We start from the raw sequence: 22,937 nt of genomic DNA on the forward strand, positions 1-22,937 counted from the left end.
GTCTAGTAAAACAAAGAGAAATAAAATGAACATTTAGGGAAGGGAGGAGCACTCACTATGATTTGCTGTTTATTTATAGGCTCCAAATATTATTGCTAGAGCCTTTCTGTACTGGAATTATCCGATGACTCATAATTTGTCTTTCTTCAATCTTTCTGCACTGTAAAAGTAATATATGTTCATTATTACACTTTAAAATGTGTTGAAGGAACTAAAAACTGGTTAATATGGTCCTTGTTCTATCTATAGTTCCCAAGTGGGTCTTTTTTTCTTTGTACAAAATTGAGATGATGTTATATTCATTTTTCCCCTCTTTTTGTTCCCACAACACATATTACTTTAACATTTCAAAATGTTCTGTGGACATGCTTCTGTCAGTAGATCTGACACTTTCTACTTAACCTGGTAGTATCAGCTTCATAGCATGATGTCCATGGTTAATTCACATTATTTTCCTGATAGACTTTCCAGTTTTGTCCAATGCTACAGGGAGTCTATTGCCAGAGAATCCAAAGAACCCAATACTGAATCAAGAGGCCAGAACTAAGAGGCCCTGAAAATTCTCTGTAAACCAAATATATTGGGTCAGAAAATAGACAGCTTTTCAGGGTAGAACGCCCGTCTTCTCAAAGCTCTGTGGGCAGAGATGATGAGCTGTTTTGTCTGTCAATGGTGGATATCTTGGTTAGCCTCACCCCAGGCTCCGAGAGGGGCTTGATGCAAATGTAAACTGAGAAACAGCAGAGCAGAGCCCCAAAAGAAGGCAGCCTGGCTCCTGGCTCTCCCTGGTTGGCCAGTTCTGACCTCATCTTAAGATTCTTGTTACTGAATGTAGCTGACACACTTTCAGATAGTTTTGTGATGTTTTTGTTTAGAAAATTTCTGCATGGTATAATAATGTGAAGACAAAAGGAACAACTTCCCAAATAGCAAAGAACTTAACTCAGGGCCCAGAATTCTGCTCCCACAGGCTGTAATCACCTTTTAGAAACTTTTTTAATAATAACATTGAGATTTATATACAATGTACAAATGTAAACAGAGTTAGAATTTCTCTTTTGATAGAAGATAGAAAAAACATCTTTTGACTTTTCTCACCTTGTATCTTAATATTTTTATTTCTGTTGTTATCTTCAACTTTAAGGCTATATGGACCACCAAGCAAGAAATCTTGAGTCTGGTCCATGAAGCCAACCTTGGTGTGTTTGCAGTTACATGGAGAGATGATTTTTGTAGATAAGCGTTTGATTATGGCCATTATGTCTGAGACAATGATAACTGACTGGAGATAGAGTCAGGACCCAAGAACCAACTCTGTTTCAAGATGGTATCACTCAATTCTTCACAAGCTTTAGAGAAGACACCTTAACTGAAATAAATTTATCATGGGTAGGGAGTCTCACAAGCTATCAAATATTTAAGATAAAGAATTCTTGTGTATGTATCTCACTATTTCTCTTACACACACACACACACACACACACACACACACACACACACACACACAGTGGGGGGGGGTTCGGAGGGAAATTTTTGAACAGGCAGAATTCCCTGTTCAACATTAATGAAGAACAGAATCTAAAGGAGGTATATGTACAGTTAGCTGCATACATCACTGGGACTTTAGAATTTCTCTTTTTTGTTTGTTTTTTAGAGACAGGGTTTCTCTGTGCAGTTTTGGTTCTTGTCCTGGATTTCACTCTGTAGACCAGGCTGGCCTCGAACTCACAGAGATCCACCTGGCTCTGTCTCCTGAGTACTGGGATTAAAGGCATGCACCAACACCGCCTGGCTAGAATTTCTCTTAATAATCCATGTGATTTTGATCTCAGGGTTAACGAGACTAAGCTTCTCTCCAATGTTAGATTAGTGGTCATGCAACTTTAAGTCACTCGCTGAAGCTCTCAGCCCCAGTGGCTACATCTATAAAATGAGGACCATATCCCCATTACCTAATAGAATTATAGGGAGGTTAAGTGAGGTGGTAGACACAGAATATCTGTTATTAATATTAGTGAAGAAATGCTGGTCTCTCTGTTAGAAAATTCAAGAGATCTCTAGCAGGATCTTCTTGCTAGGATTAAAGAGAGTACACAGGAGGGTGGTAAAATAAGACTCAGTGAGAGATGGACAATGATGCAAGCAGTCACCCATCAATGGTTTTACGGACACAGAGAGATGTTTTCCCCGTATCTCACCACTTGTCCACAAGGAGAGTCCTGCGAATCAGACAGGCTGATGGTTATGTCTGATATGCAGAAGGGAAACTGTGACTTATAAATTTAAATGAACTGACCACTGCCCCCTTGCAAGTCTGTAATCAAGTGGATCCTTTTGAACTAAGAGTCCAGTGTTCATGATACTCCTCCCAGCTGTCAATGCCAGACACTTGGGGAATTTATATCCGACACTGAAAGTCTAATTCCCAGATTGTGTCTGCGAGCCTCGTAGGACACTTGTAAAAGGAGATTAACTAGCACAGCTTTCGAAGGCCTCTTTTAGGGGCACTTTCAGACTGCCACCACACTCCTGAGGGACACACGGGCACCACATGAATTCTTGTATGTGATGGACAACAAGCGCTGTGTTCCTAATACCAGGCACATTGTGTCTGCATGCGCCTTTTTGCTTATTAGCATTTTCTGAGTGAAAGTTGATTGTCCAAGGAGAACGACCCTTCAATTACTATGAGAAGGTTGGCTTGCTTTCCTCAGGCCAGAGTTTACTGTCATAAATACCAAAAAAGGATTAATTCCATCCTTTGGGGGACACTGGACACATTTTGTTCTGAGGAAATCTTCCAGAAAACTTATACCTTCTGTTGTCCCTCTGAGTATATACAGCCTGCAGATGGACACACATTTATACAATACCTCAGCATCTCAAGGCCTTGCTGGAACCTGACGCATAATACCTACTCAGCAAATGCCCCCTTCTGCCGCCACAGCTTCCAAGTTACAGTGCAACATCAATTCCTAGGAAAACTTTATAAGAAAAAAAAAATGTGAAAGACGGTCAGTTTAGATTTTTTATAATATGTAATAACCGCTACCTCCTGTACAAGGAATGATTTTTTATAAGATGTAATAACTGCTACCTCCCGTACAATGGATGATTTCTTAGGAATTGTGAGAGAAAGGTCATTACTAGGAGGTGAAAGGACGATGGGGATGATGCTAGTGATGACTTTGCCTCCTCCAAGGCAAGGAAAACAGTGGCTAGCATAAGCAAGAGTCTATTAAAAACTTTATCTGAATCAGAACAAATGAAGTTACAACCGTCGGGGGCGGGGGGGGGGAGCCTTTGATATAAAGTGGAATTTATTTCTGAAGAGTAAGGGAAATATGCTTTGTTTATTCCCCACAATTACAGTGATTTGGTTTCAGCCTAAACAAGCACCACAAACAAATACTCTGGGAGTGGCCATACCAATCCGTTTTCACTGGCTTCTAAGCCCTGGCTTGGCTGATTCAAAAGCAGAACAAAAGTCCAGGCCTACTACACCCTCAAGCGTTCAAGAGGTGCTTTGGGCTCCAGGGTTATTTATAGCAATCTGGCTCACAGAAGTACTTCCTGCCCTATTCAGCAAATGTTCACGTGGGCACCCTAGAGCCAAGGCACAAATGCTGTAAGTGTGCCGCCACCCGAGACAGGTCTTCAAACCTGTAGTGATTTTGATCTAGCCCTCGGGCTCTGGGGTGACCCTTTACCTCTGAACGGGCTCATTTTCTTACGTGCACATTCTATCTACAGATGCTGTGACGAGGACAGATTCGTCGGAGATGACTGATGTGGAATCTGTGATCAGCAGCTTTGCAGCTTCAGCAAGGGCAGGCCGCCGCAATGCCTTACCTGACATCCAGAGTCCAGCAGCCACAGGTGGATCCTCTGATCTTCCACTGAAGCTGGAGGCATTGTCCATGAAGGAAGGTAACACGCCTAATCCTCTGAAATAAAACCCATGGCGTGTCTCTCCTTTTAATCTTTTCCTTTGGAGCAGCCTTTTAAACTAGTTCTAAGTGCTCTCTTTTCTTCTTGCCTAAAAGCTCTCAGGTTTTAAGGCTAAGCAGATTTTTATGCCCTTCTGAAACTAGGTAATTTCATCTTGATGTCCTAGGGATGAACATAGAAACTGCTGTTGTGTCTGTTGGATGTGTGGGGTCATGTGCTAGAATTCTAGTTTCAAGTTCCACTACAAAATTAATTAAAAGTAACCATAAATATTAACCATTGCACTGGAGCTGAGTATTGTGGCTCATGACTAGTTCATTATCTGTCTTAATTTACCACTTTCTGTCTGAGAATCCTAAAAAAGACAACGAGCCTTCTCACATATCAAGAAGAGGTGATGGAAGATGATGTTTCAGTCACAAAATGTCTTGTCCTGATAGCTTCTATCATTGCTATTTCATCTACCATTCAACTTTATGCTTGCTGAATACTAGGGAACCCAGTGGTAAGTAGGGCAGATGTGACCTCCTGCTGCCTCAAATCTTCCAGTCCAACAGGAGTATTGGATTTTAAAGGAATAATATATAGGCTAACAATGATATGCTTTATCAGAAAACCAAGATAGGGTGCCTTGTGGAGAGTTCGTGGTTGACTATATTAGAATAGAAATCAGAGAAGTCATCACTGAAATCAGAATCTCATGAGGCTGAGGCAAGACGACTGTTATGAGATTGATGATGTCCTAGGATACACAGTGAGTCCCAGGACAGCCTGGGCTGCAGTGTAAGACTCTGTCTCAAAGAAAACTAGCATAAGGATGAGACCAGTTGATACACCATGCAGACAGGGGAAATTCCACATGGTCCCACACTAAATGAAGAGCTTCAGGAGGTCAGTGCCTACTAAGAGAGAATTGGTTACCTGCAGAGACAAACCTATTCCTACATGAGTTGTCCAATCCCTAGTGGTCAGCATTGAACATGTGCACATATAGGAAGAGGTAAAAAGACTCAGTAAGTTATGTATAGAAGTGTGCATATGTGTGTATATGCATGCAACAATAAGTAAAAAAGAAGTTATGAATTTGCATGAGGAAGGAAGGAATTGGAGAAAGGAGTAATATAGATGCAATGCTCATGACTGAAGTCCTCAAAGAAACCCGCAATTTTTAGAATTCTTAAGAATCAATAAAAACTCAGCAACTCTTCTCTACATACAAAAGTAATCCAGCTATAAGATGGGGTGTAGGAGAATTCATAATTAAGAATGAAATATAAACATCCTTGGGGTAAAGCAGACTGATGTAGTCTAGATATAAAGGCTGGCCACTGTGGGTTGAAGGTGAGAGAAGAGTAAAAAGAAGAGACAAGAAGAGAACTATGGACCCATAAGCAAGGGCCAGATCTTGTGAAATTTGAGACTATGACTGCTAAGGCCCTAAATTTTCTTGCAGCTCTGATCTACTTCTCTATCTCTGTTTCATAGAAAAGTATCATGACAATGCGTTGCTCTTCTGACTACTAATTCCCCGCCCCCTTTTCCTCTAGTCCTGGTGAGACTTCATCCCATCTCACCAATCTATGGTGTTGTCATGGCTATAGTTGTTGGTCCCTTCTCAGGCCTTTTCTAGCATGACCCTGTAAAATGCTACCATGATTGATTACTACATCTTCTCTCAAATAGGTCTCTTCCTTTGATTCACTGGAGACTTTGCTCTCATGGTTTTCTTTTTTCCTCATTGACTTTTTCACTTTGGCTTTCTCTTTGTTCATATCCTCAATCACTTGATGGGATAGAAAGTATGAAGTACAGTCTTTTGACAACTTGGTCAATGTTTCTTTGCTTCTAATGCTATCTGATTTCATTGTATAGTTTCTATCCTTCTGAAACATAGATTTAGATTTTATATTACTTTTCTTGTTGTAATGACCAACTAACTGACAAAACCATATTAAGGAAGATTTTTTACTTTTATTGAAAATAGGATTTTTTTTCTCACATGATGTATCTTGATTACAGTTTTCTCTCCCTCTACATCTCCTGGTTCCTCCCCATGTCCCCTCCCATTCAGATCCACCTCATTTCTTTCATTAGAAAACAAACAGGCTTCTAAGGGATAGTAATAAAATAAGATATAATAAAGCAAAAGCATGTTGGAATAGGACAAAACAAAAAGAAGGAAAAGAGCCCAACAAAAGGCACTAGAAACCTATAAAGAAGCATAGACCCACTCATTCACACACTCAGGAATTTCTTAAAAACACTAAACTGGAAACCACAATACATATGCAAAAGACCTGCAGGGTTAAAAGAGAGGAGGAAAAATGTGTGTGTGTGTGTGTGTGTGTGTGTGTGTGTGTGTGTGTGTGTGTAAAGGAAAAAAGGAAAAGAATTAAAAAATAAGGAAAAGTTCTGACATGACATTATGGGACAAGGAACCTCCAAAGATAACTTTGAGTTCATTTTCTGTTGGCCATCTGCTGCTGGGCATACACCCTACAATTGAAAGGTTTATTTCCCCAGTGAGACTCCCTTGGAGTAAACTAAATTTTCATTTGCAAGTGGTTATCATTTGGAAATTGCTTCTGCCTTAAAGATGGGGGCATAGGGCCACTTGTCCTAACAGCGCAAGGACGCCAACTAGTGCAGACCCATGCAGGTTCTCTGCATGTTACCTCAGTCTCTGTGAATTCATATGTGCTGCATCTATCCTGTTGACTTTGGAGAGCTTGTTTTCTTTGTGTCCTACATCCCCTTTGGCTCTTACACTCTTCCTGTCTCCCTTTTTTTTTTTTTTTGCAGGATTCCCAGATCCCTGAAGGGAGGGATTTGATGGATGCATCTATTTAGGACTGAATGTTCCAAGGTCTCTTACTCTCTGAATGTCTGGCTGTGGGGTCTCCGTATTTGTTCTCATCTGCTACAGGAGAAAGCTTCTCTGATTATGGCTGAGCAAGGCCCTGATCTCTGAGTCTAGCAGAACATCATTAGGAATCATCTTATTGCTACATTTTTTTTAGGACAATAGTATTTAGTTTTATCCTAGGTCCCTGGGCTATCTAGTCTCAGGTTCTATATCACCCAAGCATTGTCAGATATGGTTCCATCTCATGGAATGGGCCTTCAGCCAAATCAGACATTGATTGGTTACTCCAGAGTCTTTGTGCCACCATTGCACTAGCATATCTTGCAGGCAAGACACTATTGTAGATCAGAGGGTTTGTGGCTAGGTTGGTGTTTATGTTTGTCTTTTGGTAGTGTGCAAAGTAGCTTCCTGTACAAAGATGCTGGGATGAAGGGGTAAAGGCGTTATGTAGGCACCAGCTTGATATCTCCATGTTCGATGAGTTGCTTAGGTGTTGTCTTAAGCAATGGGGCCCTGCCATCAGTTTGTGGAGAGTAACCTATAGCCTCACTAACAGCCTAGGTTGCTTGGGGGGTTTCCATGGGATCTTTCTGACCAAAAGCTCAATCAGATGTAACCTAATTCTGGGACTGGAAGCTTCATTTGGTAACAAGAGATAGCTAGTTGGGTCTCCCCCATTATTTGGCTGTTTAATTTAGATTGCCTTCATATATATGTTTTAGTACTTCTACTCTATTAGGTTTCATATAACCCTTCAAACGGTCATTAATTTTAGCTGTCTTTATCCATATTTCCTCCCTCACTCCCCTGCCCCATTTGTTCCTCTTGTTCTAATCTCAGATATCCATCCATAGTTGTCTATTCTATTTCTCCTTCCTAGGGTGACCTAATCCTCCCTGCTAGTCCCTTATTCTATACCTAACCTCTGTTAGTTATAAGGGTTGTAGCTTGCTTATTGTTGACTTAACAGCTACATGTAAGTGAATACATACCAAATTTTTCTTTTTTGGGGTCTGAATTACCTCAATTCAGGATGATTTATTCTAAGTTCCACCCACTTACTTACAAATTTATGATTTCGTTTTTTGAATGTCTGAGTAATATTCCATTGTGTAAATATATCACATTTTCTTTGTCCATGTATTTGTAGAGGTACATCTATGTTATTTCCAATTATTATGAATAGAGCAGCAATGAATATGGTTGAGCAAGTGTCTCTGTGGGAGGATAAAGAATCCATTGAGTACATGTCCAAGAGTGACATACCTTGATCTTGAGGTAGATTGATTCCCATCTTCCTGTTTTCCATAGTGGTGGTATGAATTTGTAATACCACCAGCAATGGATGAGTGTTCCCTTTACTCCAAATCCTCATCACCAGCATGAGCTATCACTTGTTTTATTGATCTTAGCCATTTTGATAGGTATAAGATGAAACCTCAAAGTAGTTTTGATTTGCACTTCTTTGATGATTAAGGATGTTGAATTTTTTTAAGTGTTTCTCAGCCATTTGAGTTTGCTCTTTTGAATATTCTCTGTTTAGATCTGTGCTCCATTTTTAACTGGGTTATTTGTTTTTTGATATCTTGTTTTTTGAGTTCGTTATTTATTTTGGATATTAGTCCTTTATCAGATGTGTAGTTGGTAAAACTCTTTTTCATTCTGTATGCTCTGTCCAAATGATGGTATCCTTTGCTGTACAGAAGCTTCTCAGTTTTATAAGGTCATCCCATTTATTAATTGATTTTCTTAGTGCCTGAGGATTTTGATCCATTTGGAATTGAGTTTGATGTAAGGTTATAGGTATGGATCTATTTGAATTTTTCTACATACAGCCGTGAAGTTTGACTGGCATCATTTTTTGAAGATGTTGTCTTTTCTACAGTATGTATTTCTGCCTTATCAAAAATTATGTGTCTATAGTTATTTGGATTTATGTTTAGCTCTTCATTTTGATTCCATTGATCAGTGTGACTGTTTTATGCCAATACCATTCTTCTTTTTTTTTTATTACTTTACCTCTGTAGTACAATTTGAGGTTGGGGTTTATGGTACCTCCAGCAGTTCTTTTATTTGTCAGAACTGTTTTAGTGATCCTGGGTTCTTTGTGTTTCCATATAGAGCTGAAAATTTTCCATTTAAGATTTGTGAAGTATTGTGTTGAGATTTTGACTCAATATGTAGATTGCTTCTGGTAGGATGACCATTTTTACTATGTTAATCCTACTGATCCATATGCATGGGAGATTTTTCTATCTTTTGTTATCTTTTTCAGTTTCTTTCTTCAATGTCTTAAAGTATTTATCATTCAAGTCTTTCACTTAGTTGGTTAGAATTACCCCAAGATAATTTATATTATTTGAATCTATTATGAAAGATATTGTTTACCTGACTTTATTCTCAGTCCATTTGTCATTTGTATATAGGATGGCTACTGATTTTTGTAATTTAATTGTGTATTTAGCTACTTAGCTGAAAGTGTTTGTCAGCTATAGGAGTTTCCTAATAGAATTTTTAGGATCATTCATGTATGCTATCACGGAAGGGTTTAATTTCACTCACAGTTTAGGATGGTAATTCTTATCATGGGGGGGATGTGTCATGATAAGAGTGTGAAGTACCTGGTCAAATTGTATCTATTGTAAAGAAGTAGAGAGATGAATGCCGGTTCTCAGCTCTCTTTCTCTTTTTCCCCCTTTTCATTTAGCAGGCCTCTAGCTGACTGGATGGTGCTGCCTACATTCAGATTGGGCTTTCCCATCTCACTTAAAACCATCTCAAAATGTCCTCACAGGTACACCCGCTAGGATACCTCCTGGGTGATTCTAAATCTAGCCAAGTTGATAATGAATATTAACCATTACATGTCTACCCTTTATCAACTTGACACCCAAACATGTAAGTTTTAAATTGTAACCATAGCCCTAATTCACAACATAAGGAATTGTATTACAGGGTTGCAGCATTAGGAAGGTTGAGAACCACTGTTATAGAGCAACTGTATAAGGTCTTTGTGGAACTAGGTAGCTGAGCCTGGGGAAACTCTTCCTTTGATGAATAATTTTTAGCAAAGAACCTCTTCATAGGCTTCACATTTGAGTACCACCCTACTCAAAAGAATTTGCATTTTTACAAACCTGAGGCTTGAATGACTAAGGCATTGCCCTCTGGCATCTTTCCTCCTACCCAGTACAAAATAAGAGTTTTCCCATCTATCCCCCAATCTCTTTAACAGTTACAGCTGCTTTCTCCACACTTGGCTGACCTGCAGCTTTAAATGTTTCCCCTTCTTTGTCAAGCTGTAAACGTTTGCTTCTTTCTGCTCCAGTGGCAGCTCGCTCTCACTGTAAGCAAGCAAAAGAACAAGAAGCAGTAGCCATGACAGCCTCAATGCTTGCTATCTTGACATTTCCTCCTCTAAACATGGTAGTCAATTACTTTGCAGTTCAGTCTCACTCAAGCTCTCGGGACATCAGCAGAGACTTCACTAGAGCATTAGATAATGACTTCTAGTCTAATTCTTGATAGCATCCTTGCTTCCTCTCTGACACCTCATAAGCCACACCTCCTGTATTCACTTGTCTTACTATTCTGGTCTTCCACATCCCCACCAGAATATCCTGTTAAGCACTTCTTTTTAACATTTTAAGGCTTTTCCCTAGCCTGGAGTTCAAAACTCTTCCTCCCAAAAGCTGGTTGTAAAGGCCTATGAAACATACAACCCGGTTTAACACTGCAGTTCCGTATTCTGAAGTCTCTTATTGCTATGGCCAAATGCCTGAGAAGATCAAACTAAAGAGGAAGGGTTCACTTTGGCTCAGTGTTGAAAGGATGTATAGTTTTGTCACAGCAGGAAGACAGAAAGGACTGTGGGGAGGCTGTTCCATTGTCTTTGCAGTTAGGAATCAGAAAGAAATGAATACTGATGCTCAGCTAGCTTTTCTGGTTCACTTTTTTATTCTGTTTGGGATCCTATGTAATGGCACTGCCCATATTCAGGGTCTCACTCACTGAGTCTAGCCTCTTCGGAACTGCCCCCACACATGTGTTTAGAGGTGTGTCTCCCAGGTCATTCTAAATCCACTCAAGTTGACATGACAATTAGCTGTTATGGATCTCAGTCTGGAGATCCTTAGAGTTTGCTCTCATAGAAAGAACTGTCAGCTGACATCATCGCTAGGGTATCCACCCAATGGCAATATCAAGTTTATGAGCATAAGAGGAAACTTTGGATCTTCCTTCTGAAACCTGCTCTCCCTTGTGTCCTTCCAATCTCGACGGTTAGCTATTTCTCAGCTTCAGTTGCTGAAACCAAAAATGTTAGCCTCATCCTCATCCCCCTTCTATTTTGCACATTTTGCATCTCATCCTTTAGAGAACACTGTTAGCTACACTTTCAACACTGGCCCAGAAATCTGCCATTTTTTCCACCCACTACATATATATAGTCTTGGTGCTTCTTGGATTCCATGCCATGCTTCTTCTTTTCTTTCCATTGTCCATTTCATCTTGCTGCCTTTGACTTTACTATTGTCTCATTTAGGATTCTTTTCTCCATGTGATATGAACAGCATGCTACCTCGCCTTTGCAGGTCTTTACTAAAATGCCTCCTTTGCGGGTGTTTATTTTCAGCCAATTCTGTACCAGTTTATAAACTCTGGGCCTGGAGACATCTTAACAGTTTCTATTGTCTACTCCTGATTTAATAACCTCCTGACTATTTATTGTTCACTTCTCACATACCACACACTTCATATGTTTTGTTTATTGCCCGTTTCATATCACTCACTGGGTGGTACTTGAGAATTACTTCATGTGCTTAGCTTAGTAAATACCTTTACTTTTTAATGGAGGCCTCACATTGTAGCCCAGGCTGGCCTGAAACTCATTATATAGCTAAGATTGGTTAACAGGTATTTTACAAATTAAAAGTTCTAAATATACCCTATCAGACTTACCTTCAAAGATTTTATAGATGGTTTTGTTAGGATAATTTTTGAGAAAATGATTGAAACTTAAATAATTTTATTTAAATGAAGACAGTCAAATATAGAATGTTTCAAGAGATGAAAGGAAGAACAGTATTGCAACTGAACTGCATGTCTTTAATCACATCTCTTGGAAGGCAAGGGTAGATAAATCTCTGTGAGTTTGAGGCTAGCCTGGTCTACATGGGGAGATCCTGTTTCAAGGAGGAGGACAAAGAGGAGTGGGGGAGGAGAAGGAGAGTTTAAAGATGGTAGTGATTTGAAATGAAGAAGCAGGAAAAGGGGAAACTTGATAAAATAAAGAGCAGAGAATTGTCACTGGAGTTAGTTTCTTTTTTTTTTTTTTTTTTTTTTTTTGGTTTTTCGAGACAGGGTTTCTTTGTGTAGCTTTGTGCCTTTCCTGGAACTTGCTTTGTAGACCAGGCTGGCCTCAAACTCTCAGAGATCCACCTGCCTCTGCATCCCGAGTGCTGGGATTAAAGGCGTGCGCCACCACCGCCCGGCTGGAGTTAGTTTCTTGATGAGTCAAGAAACTGTCAGGAGTTGGAACCACGAGGGCATTAGACTTTGGCATCAGGAGCATCATCAGGGCCAACAGCAATGGTGTACATCTAGGGCAGTGAATGGGGTCCTGCACTCACAGAGGGTTGTAGTTGCCAATGTCTCCTCTTCCTGTCTCAAAGTCTTTATTAGTGGTCGCTGCATTTTCATTTCCCAGTGAGTGATAACAAACTATGAGCCATTCCTGAGAAGTATACCTTCCATTATTAGGGGAACAGGGGCAGAAAGAATAATCTCAAGTGACAGGAGAGTTTTGACTTTTAGTTGCAGGAAGAGGAAGGAGATGGCATTGATTTCACTTTTTCTGAAGGGCAGAATATAAGGTTGTCTCTAAGAAGCAAAGGAAATAGAAAATATAAAGAATACATAGAAAGTGTGTCCCAGAATAGGTAAATGATTGAGGGCCCATGTAGCCATTTGATCTAGGTTCAAGTTGTGACTTTCACTAGCTCTGTGACTTTCCACAAGTCATTTAACCTGCTTCTACTGTAGTTTGCTACCCTGTAGATAGTATAATGACATCTTAAGAGTGTGCCTGGCACGTAGTAACTATACACCAGGAAGAAAGATGACTAGGAGAAAAATGTAGAAACTACTCAAATATGTCCTCTTTGTGCAGATTCATATCTGTGTGGAGGGCAAAATATAACCTAGTCAGGATGGAAACTATTCGGGTAGACAAAGCGGAAAAACAACTCCTTCACTCTAAATATAAAACCTATTTCAACATATTTTGCATATGAATGGGAAATTATTTTCTTTTGCAGATGTTAAAAAGAAGAATGAAGAGAAAGCACAAGACCAACTGAAAAAGCCCCTAAATGAAGAAAAATGAACACTTAGAATTTATCCAGGGTGTTGATTTTGTTCACATTGGGAGACGTAGTGGGTATGCATTCCTGAAGTGTTTGATCTGGTAGTAGCCATGGTAATGTGTGTGTTTTAGTCATTTTGTTGTGATACTCTGTTTTTAAACCACAACCATGATACACAAATAGGTTATAAAAAGGTATTACTTTCAAATTGCACCCAAGGAAGAACACACTGTTTATATAACCAACAAAATCCACTGTCTATCTTGGGATTTACTTAGTCAGATATGTTTAATTATGTTCTTACTGAGATAGAAAATTTTCTTGATGTGCATAAACAGAAATCTAGTAATTTAATATTTTGTAGAATTTGTAGGAAATTATATTTTTTGGTGAGATGGAATTAATAGTAAATATCAAACGTACAAAATGTTTGTGTTTTTTTTTTTGTCAAAATTATACCATGTTTTCCCCAAAAAGTTAAGAGTGTTCTGGAAAATAGTGTAAGAGTTGTGACAACATAAACATTTCTAGGATGCTTTCATCTGATGTATTTTGCATCTAGTCTGTGTATACTGTGATTTTTCATATGGACCCACAGAATGTAAAATTTGTGGCAAATTGCTTATATGAAACATGTGTAATAAATAAATTCCACTATATTCCTTAACTTGGTGTATGTGTGTATCTTGTTTTATGTGGACTGTATAAGATACTGTGCTAGTTTCTCTGAACTGTTTCTTATTCTCTGGACTTTTGTGTGTGTGTGCAAATTGTTGCTAAAGTAATTTCATCAGGAATTCTGACCTCAATTTTTATATTTTTCCTAAAGTAGCTAACATAGCAGTAATCACTTAAATATTTGCATAATACTGTAAGTAAAAATAGCAAAATACATGCTTTTAATATATGTTTAAATATAGATTTAAAAAGAAAAGAAGAGTAGCAAAACCAAGGTGCCAGCAAATTTTAACCTGTTAGATAGTTTAGAAAAATAATATAATTTTGGATCTTAATTTTTTTGAATAATTTTATTTATAAATATTTATATTTATATATATATGCAGGTAATTACATTTTAATTGTTTATTGACTTAGACTACATCTGTTTACATTAACTAAATAAAATTTTATAGTAGAAATTCATTACTGATACAGTTTTCCTTTATTTCATTTTCTGAAGTGTGCTGGGTAAAAAGTGGTGATGTTATTGAAACAGTAGCAGTGACAGTCTTGGTACTTTAAATCACCTCCTGCTTGTGACTGTATCGACCCAGTTTAACTTCATGATTACATATACTAAAGGCAGATTTCCAAGAGCTTCATTGTTTCCAGCTAAAATAATCAAAATTAGTGTATAGGTGTGCATTAAATTAATGTTCAATAAAGTATATTATAGCCATCTAAGTATTTAGGAAAGTTGTCTAATGAGGTGAGACTGAATGGTCAGCATGAGAAACAGAGAGAATCGTTGTTTCCAAATGGGCTGGGGTTAGAATTCAGCCTCCCAGTGGACTTTGACGTAGTCTAGAGACCACCGGGGAAAGGAGGCGGGCACAGAAGCTGCTGCTGGAGTGGAGTGGGCAGAGCTGGGATGCTGCTAGCAACAGGTAAACACTCTTCATCCCTCACAAAGGCCTCCAGAGTAGAACTGCCTAACCTTACTGTCAATGTTACTGAAGTTGAGAGACTGGAGAATGAACTCCCTGGGTTTGAATTTCAACTCTAGCTATGTGACCTTGACCAATGAAGAGCATGTCTGCATGTTTCCATGTTATCCTCTGTGAGATGGCATCAATAATAGTCTACATTTTGTAGAGTGAGTGTGATGGTCAGTTTCGATCATGAACTTGACAAACCCAGGGTCACAGTGGAGAGGAGTCGCTGTGAGGAATTTCCTAGGTTAGCTTAGCCTATGGGCATGTCTTTGGGGCATTGTCTTGACAACATTAACTGATGTGGGAAGACCCAGCCTGCTGTGGGTGGTACCATTCCCTGGTTTGGGGTCCTAGACTCTAGAAGAGTTGAGAAGATAAGCAGAATATCTGCAGGGTATGCCTGCATTCATGTCTGCTCTGCTCTGGACTGTGGACGTGACATGACAGGCCATCTTGAGCTCCTGGTGCTATGTCTTCCTCTCAATGATGGACTGTAACCTGGAATTGTTAGCTAAAATAACCCCACCCCCCTTTTTTTTTCTTAAATTGCTTTTGTTGGGGTATTTTACCACAACAGTGGGAATAAACTAAGACAGTGGTGAAAGCAGTGATAAGGATATGTAAAACACTTGAATGATGCCTGGAAGAAGTGTTTGGACGGATATTAGCTGTTGTCATCACAGTGCCTCCCCCCTTCCTCTTGGTCTTCTTCTTTGGTGAGGAGGTAGATGGGTAACTAAACTGGTGAGTTGACTCTGGTTTTACAAATGTCCCTAATTCATGCTGTTGGGAGAATAGATTATATTGGAAATGGACAGTTTGGGATAATTACCATATTAATGCAAATTCAGTCATGTTAATGAGTGGCTGGCACTTGGTGACCATTGCTGTTTCAGGATGAGTCTCTGACACTAGGGTTTTATGATAGTTGCCTCCAAAAAATAATTGTGAGTCAGTATTTAGATGAATATTTAATTTTTTATGAAAATAAAGAAGGAAAATAAATAGCATAGCTCTTGGGTCATGCTATTTAATGACATTTTCTTTCATTTACACCGAAACTGTCTTTTCTCATTATTTCTAGTAGTGACAAGTATTCTGGATTGTGTATCTCCGAGAGTATAATTTATCATAGCACACACACACACACACACACACACACACACACACAAATGTATTTTGTCCTATACAAGGTGTCAGACTTGTTGACAAAGAATATTTTAGAGAAAGAGAATGTGTTTATTATTTTGCCAAGGAGCCAAGACAAAGGAGAATTAGAGGTCAGAAGTTGTTTAGAGACAAATTTGAATTTTCTCACCAGCTTTTTTTTTTAATGTAAAGAATATTATGTTTCAGAAAGCAGACATTTTCAAAAGGAATCACTTGGCTGTGTGGTTGTAGTATATTAAGGTCCCCAGCCTGTTTTTACATTGTCTTTGTATAAGCTGCTTGCTTGAGTCAATTATTAGAAAATCTTAATTCATGCTGTCAGAGAACCAGGCTAAAATGGAACAATAAAGCTATCAAGCAGCTGCCTAGAAACTTAGCTCTCAGCAAAGAAAGAAAAAGGAGAGCAAAAGTATTCTGTGTCCTGTGCTCAGAGATAGTTTTGTGATCTTTGGTTCTTATCAGAATATGAGCGAGAATATGAGCATCCTACTGCGAAAGGAAATAATGCAGTATCTTTGGCTTTGCTCTAAGTGGTCTGCACATGTTGGATGGATGATGGGAGAAGGGAGAGGAAGGGAGAGCATAGGAAAGGGCGAGAGGAGAGGATGACTGGAGAGGAATGAAGGAGAGGAGGAGGAGGAGGAGAGAGAGGATCAGAAGGGAGAATAAGGAGAAAAGGAGGAAAGGGAAGAAGAGGGAGAAAGAGTGAAGACACAGAAAAAGAGACAGAGAGAAAAGAGAAGAGAAGAGAGTAGAGAGAAGGAAAAAGAAGACAAAAAGTGGGAGGGAAGGAGGGAGGGAGGGAGGGAGGGAGGGAGGGAGGGAGGGAGGGAGGGGAAAGATGAGGAGAAGAGAGAAGAATGAGTGGAGAGAAAGAAAAAGGAACCAAGAGAGAAAGGAGGGGGTAAAAAGACAAGAGCCTGAGGGAGAGAAGGAAGAGAGGAGAGAGGACAAGGGGTTAGGAGAGAGTGGGTATGAAGAGAAAGAAGATGCTGAGGGGCAGGAGCAGGGCAAGGGAGGGGTAGGGATCTAACTAACTGCCACTTACCAGTCGGTCTCCTGTCTGTGTACCTGGTATCTTCCAAGCACAGCTCTGCTGTTTGTTCTCATGACTCCAGCTAATTATTTCATTGCTGTCTGCTTCAATTTCTTCGATGTGTAAACCAGTGAATTGTTATAAAGGTGAAAGGACCCAATACTGGCAAAATTCTGAGCCTGGTACCAGACACACAGCAAAAAACACTGCTAGTTGCTAAAGCATAGAGGCTTGCCGCAGCTTGGGGGCCCGATCTGTAGATTGTTTCCGTGTTATATGTCAAGATTTCCCAAGCCGGGCGGTGGTGGCGCACGCCTTTAATCCCAGCACTCGGGAGGCGGAACCAGGCGGATCTCTGTGAGTTCGAGGCCAGCCTGGGCTACCAAGTGAGTTCCAGGAAAAGGCGCAGAGCTACGCAGAGAAACCCTGTCTCGGAAAAAAAAAAAAAAAAAAAAAAAATTCCCTTTCTCCTGAGTCTTTCCACTTCTTTCACAGCATTTTCTTATCTAAAACTGGACTTGCTTCAAAACTGGACTTGCTTCATTAGTGAATTCCTTCTGTCTACCCACTTATTGATGCCTGTTCTCAGATCATCAAACACCCGCTGCTATGCAAAGATAGGAACACCAGCTCAAACAGAAGGTTGAAGCCAAGCAGGAGTTTTTCTCACCTGTTTGAATCCTGAAGCTAACTTCTCATTGAGTATAAAGCAGTAGGAATAGTGAGAGTGGCCATGCTCCCGGGGCGCTGGTGATTGCTAAGCACATATTAGAGCCTTTTGAAGCTTTGAGAAAATGATAGTACAAAATAGTTGCTCCTGATTCTCACTTACAAGGGAGTAAAATTAATTTGGAGGGTGTCCTTGAGAAATCACACAAAGGCAACTCTTAGAGCTTGGACATGCACTGCCTCCCTTAAACCAAAAGGCCACTTGCACACATTGGTTCCATCAAGAGACTTATTAAATTTGCCTGAATCCTAGTTGTGGTGGTATTGTGTTCCCCAAAATATTGTGCACCCTAGTAAACTTATCTGGGGTCAGAGACAGAACAGCCACTAGATACAAAGGGTAGAAAATGGTGGCACTCACACCTTTAATCCTAGCACTCCAGAGGCAGAGATCCATCTGGACCTCTGTGAGTTCAAGGCCACATTGGAAACGGCCAGGCATGCTGACACAGGCCTTTAATCCCAGAAAGCGAGGCTTTAATCCCAGGGAGTGGTGGTAGAAAGCAGAAAGGTATATAAGGCGCGAGGACCAGAAACTAGCAGCATTTGGCCTGGTTAAGCATTTGGCCTGGTTAAGCTTTCAGGCTTCTAGCAGCACAGTTCAGCTGAGATTCATTTTGGGTGAGGACACAGAAGCTTCCAGTCTGAGGAAATAAGACCAGCTGAGGAACTGGAAAGGTGATGTGGCTGTGGCTTGTTCTGGTTCTCTGACCTTCCAGCATTTACCCCAATACCTGGCTCAGGTTTGATTTAATTAATAAGACCTTTTAAGATTCATGCTACACCTAGTGTTGTGTTAGGGCACCCGGGAGGCCTTGGCGGGTTGGGCCAAGGTGCGCCAGTGGGTGAGGAAGACACACCATGCAGCCATGTAAACGAGGCGGCCACTGTGGCGTGGTGTGATGGAAAGTTAGTCACACCATGCAGACAAAGCATCCACATGGAAAGTTTATTGGGGAGAAGGGAGGGAAGAAGAAAGGGGAGGGAGGGAGGGGGAGAGAAAGAGAAGATGCACACACCTTGTGGAAATAGAGAGGTGGAGGAGTTTTCTCTTAAAGTGAGCTTTACTTAAGATGATGTCAGTATGCTGAGCAGGTGGGCCAGGGTATTATCTGCGTATTGGCCAGGGTCCCAAGAAGTGGGTCTGAATGCTAACACCTAGGAAAAATGAAAAGCTGTATACAGGGAGAATCACACAGGAGCTGTTTGTCTTTCTTTTTCTTTTTTTCTTTCTTCCTTCTTCCTTCCTTCCTGTAGGCAGAGTTCTCTGTGTCCCAGCAGCCACTTCACAATAACCACACTGAGCCTCAATATTAATTATAAGTGCTCTGTCAGTAGCTCAGGCTTATTACTAACTAGCTCCTACATTTTAAATTAACCTATGTCCTTCCTTCCTTCCTTCCTTCCTTCCTTCCTTCCTTCCTTTCTTCTTCCTTTTTTTCTTCCTTTCCTTCCAGAGAAGATTTTATATGACAAACACAATAATCATTTAACTTATCATTAATTTTCAGGATGTGAACAAAATGGAAAATCGTAGTTCTTGGGTGGATGATAATACTTGTAAGAGGTAAGGTGAGAGCGTCTAGATGAGAAAGAAGAGGGATGCGACAGCCAGGCTTCACCCTCTTTGTGTGTTCTAGGGACTCTCACGATGAAGAAAGCACAGTGACATTCTGAAAGTGTGTTAGGCAGATTTGGACCACTATGGCAAAATACCTGTGATAACTGAAAACATGAAAAGGTTTGTTTTGGGCTCACAGTTTTGGAGGTTTAAGGGTAAAGTCATGATGGAAGCATGTGGTCAGGTGGCCTCTTCTTCTCCTGGCCATGCTCACAACCCTACTTCGAAGGTCTGACCTTCCGTCATAGGCCCCATTTCCTATCTCTGTGAGTAGTACCAAGGCTACATTGAATGAACGCTTCAGGGGTCATTTAAGCTGCAAACTGTAGCAGGGGAATCATAAAAGCAATCTAGCAACCACTGACGATGAGTATTTTAAAAGTAGAGCATCCTGAGTGCATGAGCTATCCCCATCTGCACTATGACAGTGTGCCTTGGAGGTGCACATCTTTGTAGCAGTTAGGGTGGTGCAGAGCATTTGAGGCACCAGTTGGCCCAGGCACTGAAACCTTAAGGAACAGTTCTTCATAGAGTAAGAAATTAATGAAGGACTTGCTACTCCATAGACTCCATGGACTTGACTTCGGCAGTTCTGGGAAAGCTCTCAGAGCATTGAACAAGTGTTCAAATATTCCTGGTCTATTTTTTAAAAAGAAATTACCCAAATTGGATTTGCAAAAGTGTTAGAGATGTACTCCGCCACCCCCACCTTTTTGTGATGTCCTAAAATTGTGGCTACTAAGAGGGACAGAGCATGGCAGTAAATATGGATTTGGATGGATTCCTACCTAAATTTGGGTAAGTTATTTTGCTTGCTGGATAAATTATCTTGCTTTTTTGTTCATAGAAATTTGTTTCTAAAACTGACACAAGGTGGCGATCTCACTCCACTGTTTATCCACCAAAGCGCAATTTTAACCAGGTTGCCATAGGTTTCCAATTTGTTACTAATTCTGCTGTGTGTTGATTGGGACTATTTGGGGATGGAGGTCCCCAAATGACAGTATTTCAAACACATTTTTCCCGAAGATGTTTTATCGAACTATAATAAAGTACTCTAACCTGGCTACTGATTTCGTTTTAATTTTAGGAAACACTATGTCTCTAGGTGCCAGAAGAGGGGGCTATACTGCATCTTTGAAATATAATCAGACATGTATAAAGGTTACAGCTTTTCCTAGTATGCGACAGTTTCCTTTGTATACAACAAAGTTAGCAGGATTTTTTTTATTATTAATTTAATATAGTTGTGCACAATTGCTTTTTTCATTAAAGTCAAATTACAAACAATTCAAAATTGTCTAAAACTGTAACATTCAAATAGGCCTTTGATGCCTTTCAAGTTAGAAGCACTATTTTCAATTGAGACTTCTTTGGAGTTCTCAACACAGTTGGAGCCCCAGTGAATGATCTGTGAATGGGTTGCTTTGTTCTTAATTCAAAATATCTCCTGTCACTACGCAGCCCTCCGCTGAGAAGATAGGACTCACAAAGAAAGGACATGGGGTTAACTAAGTGGCTTGCCTCATCTTCCCAGGGTGGGGAAGTTGTGGGGGGGATAGCTTTCTCTCAATGTGTGCTCTGTGTGAGAAAGTTGAGTGCACAAAGAGGATGCTGGCCAAGAAATCTTGGCAAGGAACTGTTGGGGGTTAGGGACCCTGAGCATGAGTGCTGGGTCCAGTTCTTTTCCTGGACAGGATACATGCATGGGAAGGTACAGTTCTTTTCCTGGACAGGACACATGCATGGGAAAAGGCAGAGAGTAATGTCTAACATTAAACATTCACTATTATCCTGAGTGCTTTGTGTATAATCATTTAATTCTGATAACAGCGCTATGTATGACAGCACATGGCCCAGAAGTGCCTGCCTCAGATCATCCCCGCAAGGGGCAAAGCCAAGTTTTGAAGCAAGGCCGGGTGGCCTCAGAATGTGTGCTTTCAAACTGTGAACTTCTGTCGTCTCCCCAAATAGCAACGAATATTTCTATAATAGTTCTCCCATGTGCAAATCCTGTTCGGAGAGTTTCACCTACACGGGTCCTTTCAGTTCTTGAAACAACTTTGTGGTATGGTACTACTGTTGTCCCTGTTTTACATCAGGAGTAACTGAGGCACAAATGAGTCAAAAGGTTGAGGTGATTATTAAAGTCAGGGATGTATTTAAAGACAACGCTTTTTATTAGAACCAAGTCCCTTCCAAGGTACAGAGCAGTTGTGGAGTTCAGCTTGTGTCCTTCCCCCTTGGGTTTACATTTCTTCCATTGATGCCTCCCTCTCCAGCTTTTCGTGAGCTGCACTGTTCCTCTTCTAACATACTGCTGAAATCATTGTTAGCTGGGATTTACACACACACACACACACACACACACACACACACACACAGTCACTAAACATGCAGGGGAAGCAAGACATGACTTGCTTCACTTCCTCTGTCCTGAGGGTCACACCCTCTGATGATTCTGCTTTTATTCTTTTTACACAAGGTTGCAAGGACAATACAAATATGTTTGCTTGCTTTCTGCCACCAGCCTGTCTTTGGTGCCACCTTCCTAGTGTCCCCTGTCGTCTAACACAGACAGGCTGGCTGTGGGAGGTGTTTGTTTCCTGTTGGTCAATAACAAGTGAAGACAGTCTCACTCCTCACACCAGAACATCTGTGTCCTAAGAAAGTAGAAGTTTAGGAGATAAACAGGAGGTGGTGAGGGGATCATTACTCCATGGTGATCAGAAACTCAAGGACAAACTGATCAGTAACTTTGCCTGCTAGCAGAAAATGAGGCACAGAGGCTGGGTAATTCTGTCACCAAGAGTGACAAAATCCAAAAGAGGAAGAAAGAGTGGTTCTGATCTATGCACACCCTCTTTACTACACACTCTTAAAGTTTCAGTTTTCTTATACATAGACTGAAGTAATTGGAAAATCATCTAACGACTTAGTTTTGGTAGTCTGCAATTTTTGTTTTTATTCATTTTGGAAGATAGTTTGAAAGAATAAAACATTATTGACAATAGCAGTAAGTGTACTCTTGCAAACACTTTTATAATTTATTTTTTCCATGCATTACTTATTTCAGTTTTTCTAATTTGAGAGGAGACAGAGGGGGCATGTTATGTGCACTCTCCACAAACATACACCCAAACTGAGTGGCCTTGTTTCTCAGCATTAACTGAAGGTGTTATCAGAAGGTGTTATCAGCAAGTTATTCAATCCTGTGAGTCAATTTAATTCTATGTGTCTGCTGAGCCCTCCTCCCTCCTCACTGCTCCTTCGAGATATGGGAACATTCAGTTCCACTCTGAGACCTGTCTGACCGTCCCAGGCTGCAAGCATATTGCACTATGTTGCCTTGGTGATGAACCCTCCTATTTTAGTGGATGGAACTCTTAAGACCTTTTTTCCTCATGGAGACAGCTTCCTGACCCACTTTGCTCCATCCCATCCCTGTTCTAGATGGCTCTGGAGTTCTCATAGAACTCTTATGTCTACAGTGGCCAAGGAAAGAGTGAAGAGGACTCACACTATCGGCTACCTTTCTGGGTGC

At 40.4% G+C, this 22,937-nt stretch overlaps 1 protein-coding gene across 5 annotated transcripts in view; it reads left to right on the plus strand.

The window, feature by feature from the left end:
• The window catches only part of Pkib (cAMP-dependent protein kinase inhibitor beta), a 76,025-nt gene extending 62,809 nt beyond the window's left edge, over nt 1-13,216 (plus strand). For 3 of the 5 annotated variants that reach the window (XM_059272595.1, XM_059272593.1, XM_059272592.1), the window contains 2 exons: nt 3,754-3,930; nt 13,135-13,216. In XM_059272595.1, the coding sequence (XP_059128578.1) occupies nt 3,754-3,930; nt 13,135-13,202 (245 nt within the window). In that variant the 3' untranslated portion in view covers nt 13,203-13,216. Of the gene's footprint in view, nt 1-3,753; nt 3,931-13,134 lie in introns of those variants that run through there. The other 2 variants (XR_009380997.1, XR_009380996.1) reach the window with 1 other exon arrangement.
• The last annotated feature ends 9,721 nt before the right edge of the window (nt 13,217-22,937 follow it).

Source organism: Peromyscus eremicus, chromosome 8b (genome assembly GCF_949786415.1).
Source record: "Peromyscus eremicus chromosome 8b, PerEre_H2_v1, whole genome shotgun sequence".
NCBI classification, from domain to species: domain Eukaryota; kingdom Metazoa; phylum Chordata; class Mammalia; order Rodentia; family Cricetidae; genus Peromyscus; species Peromyscus eremicus.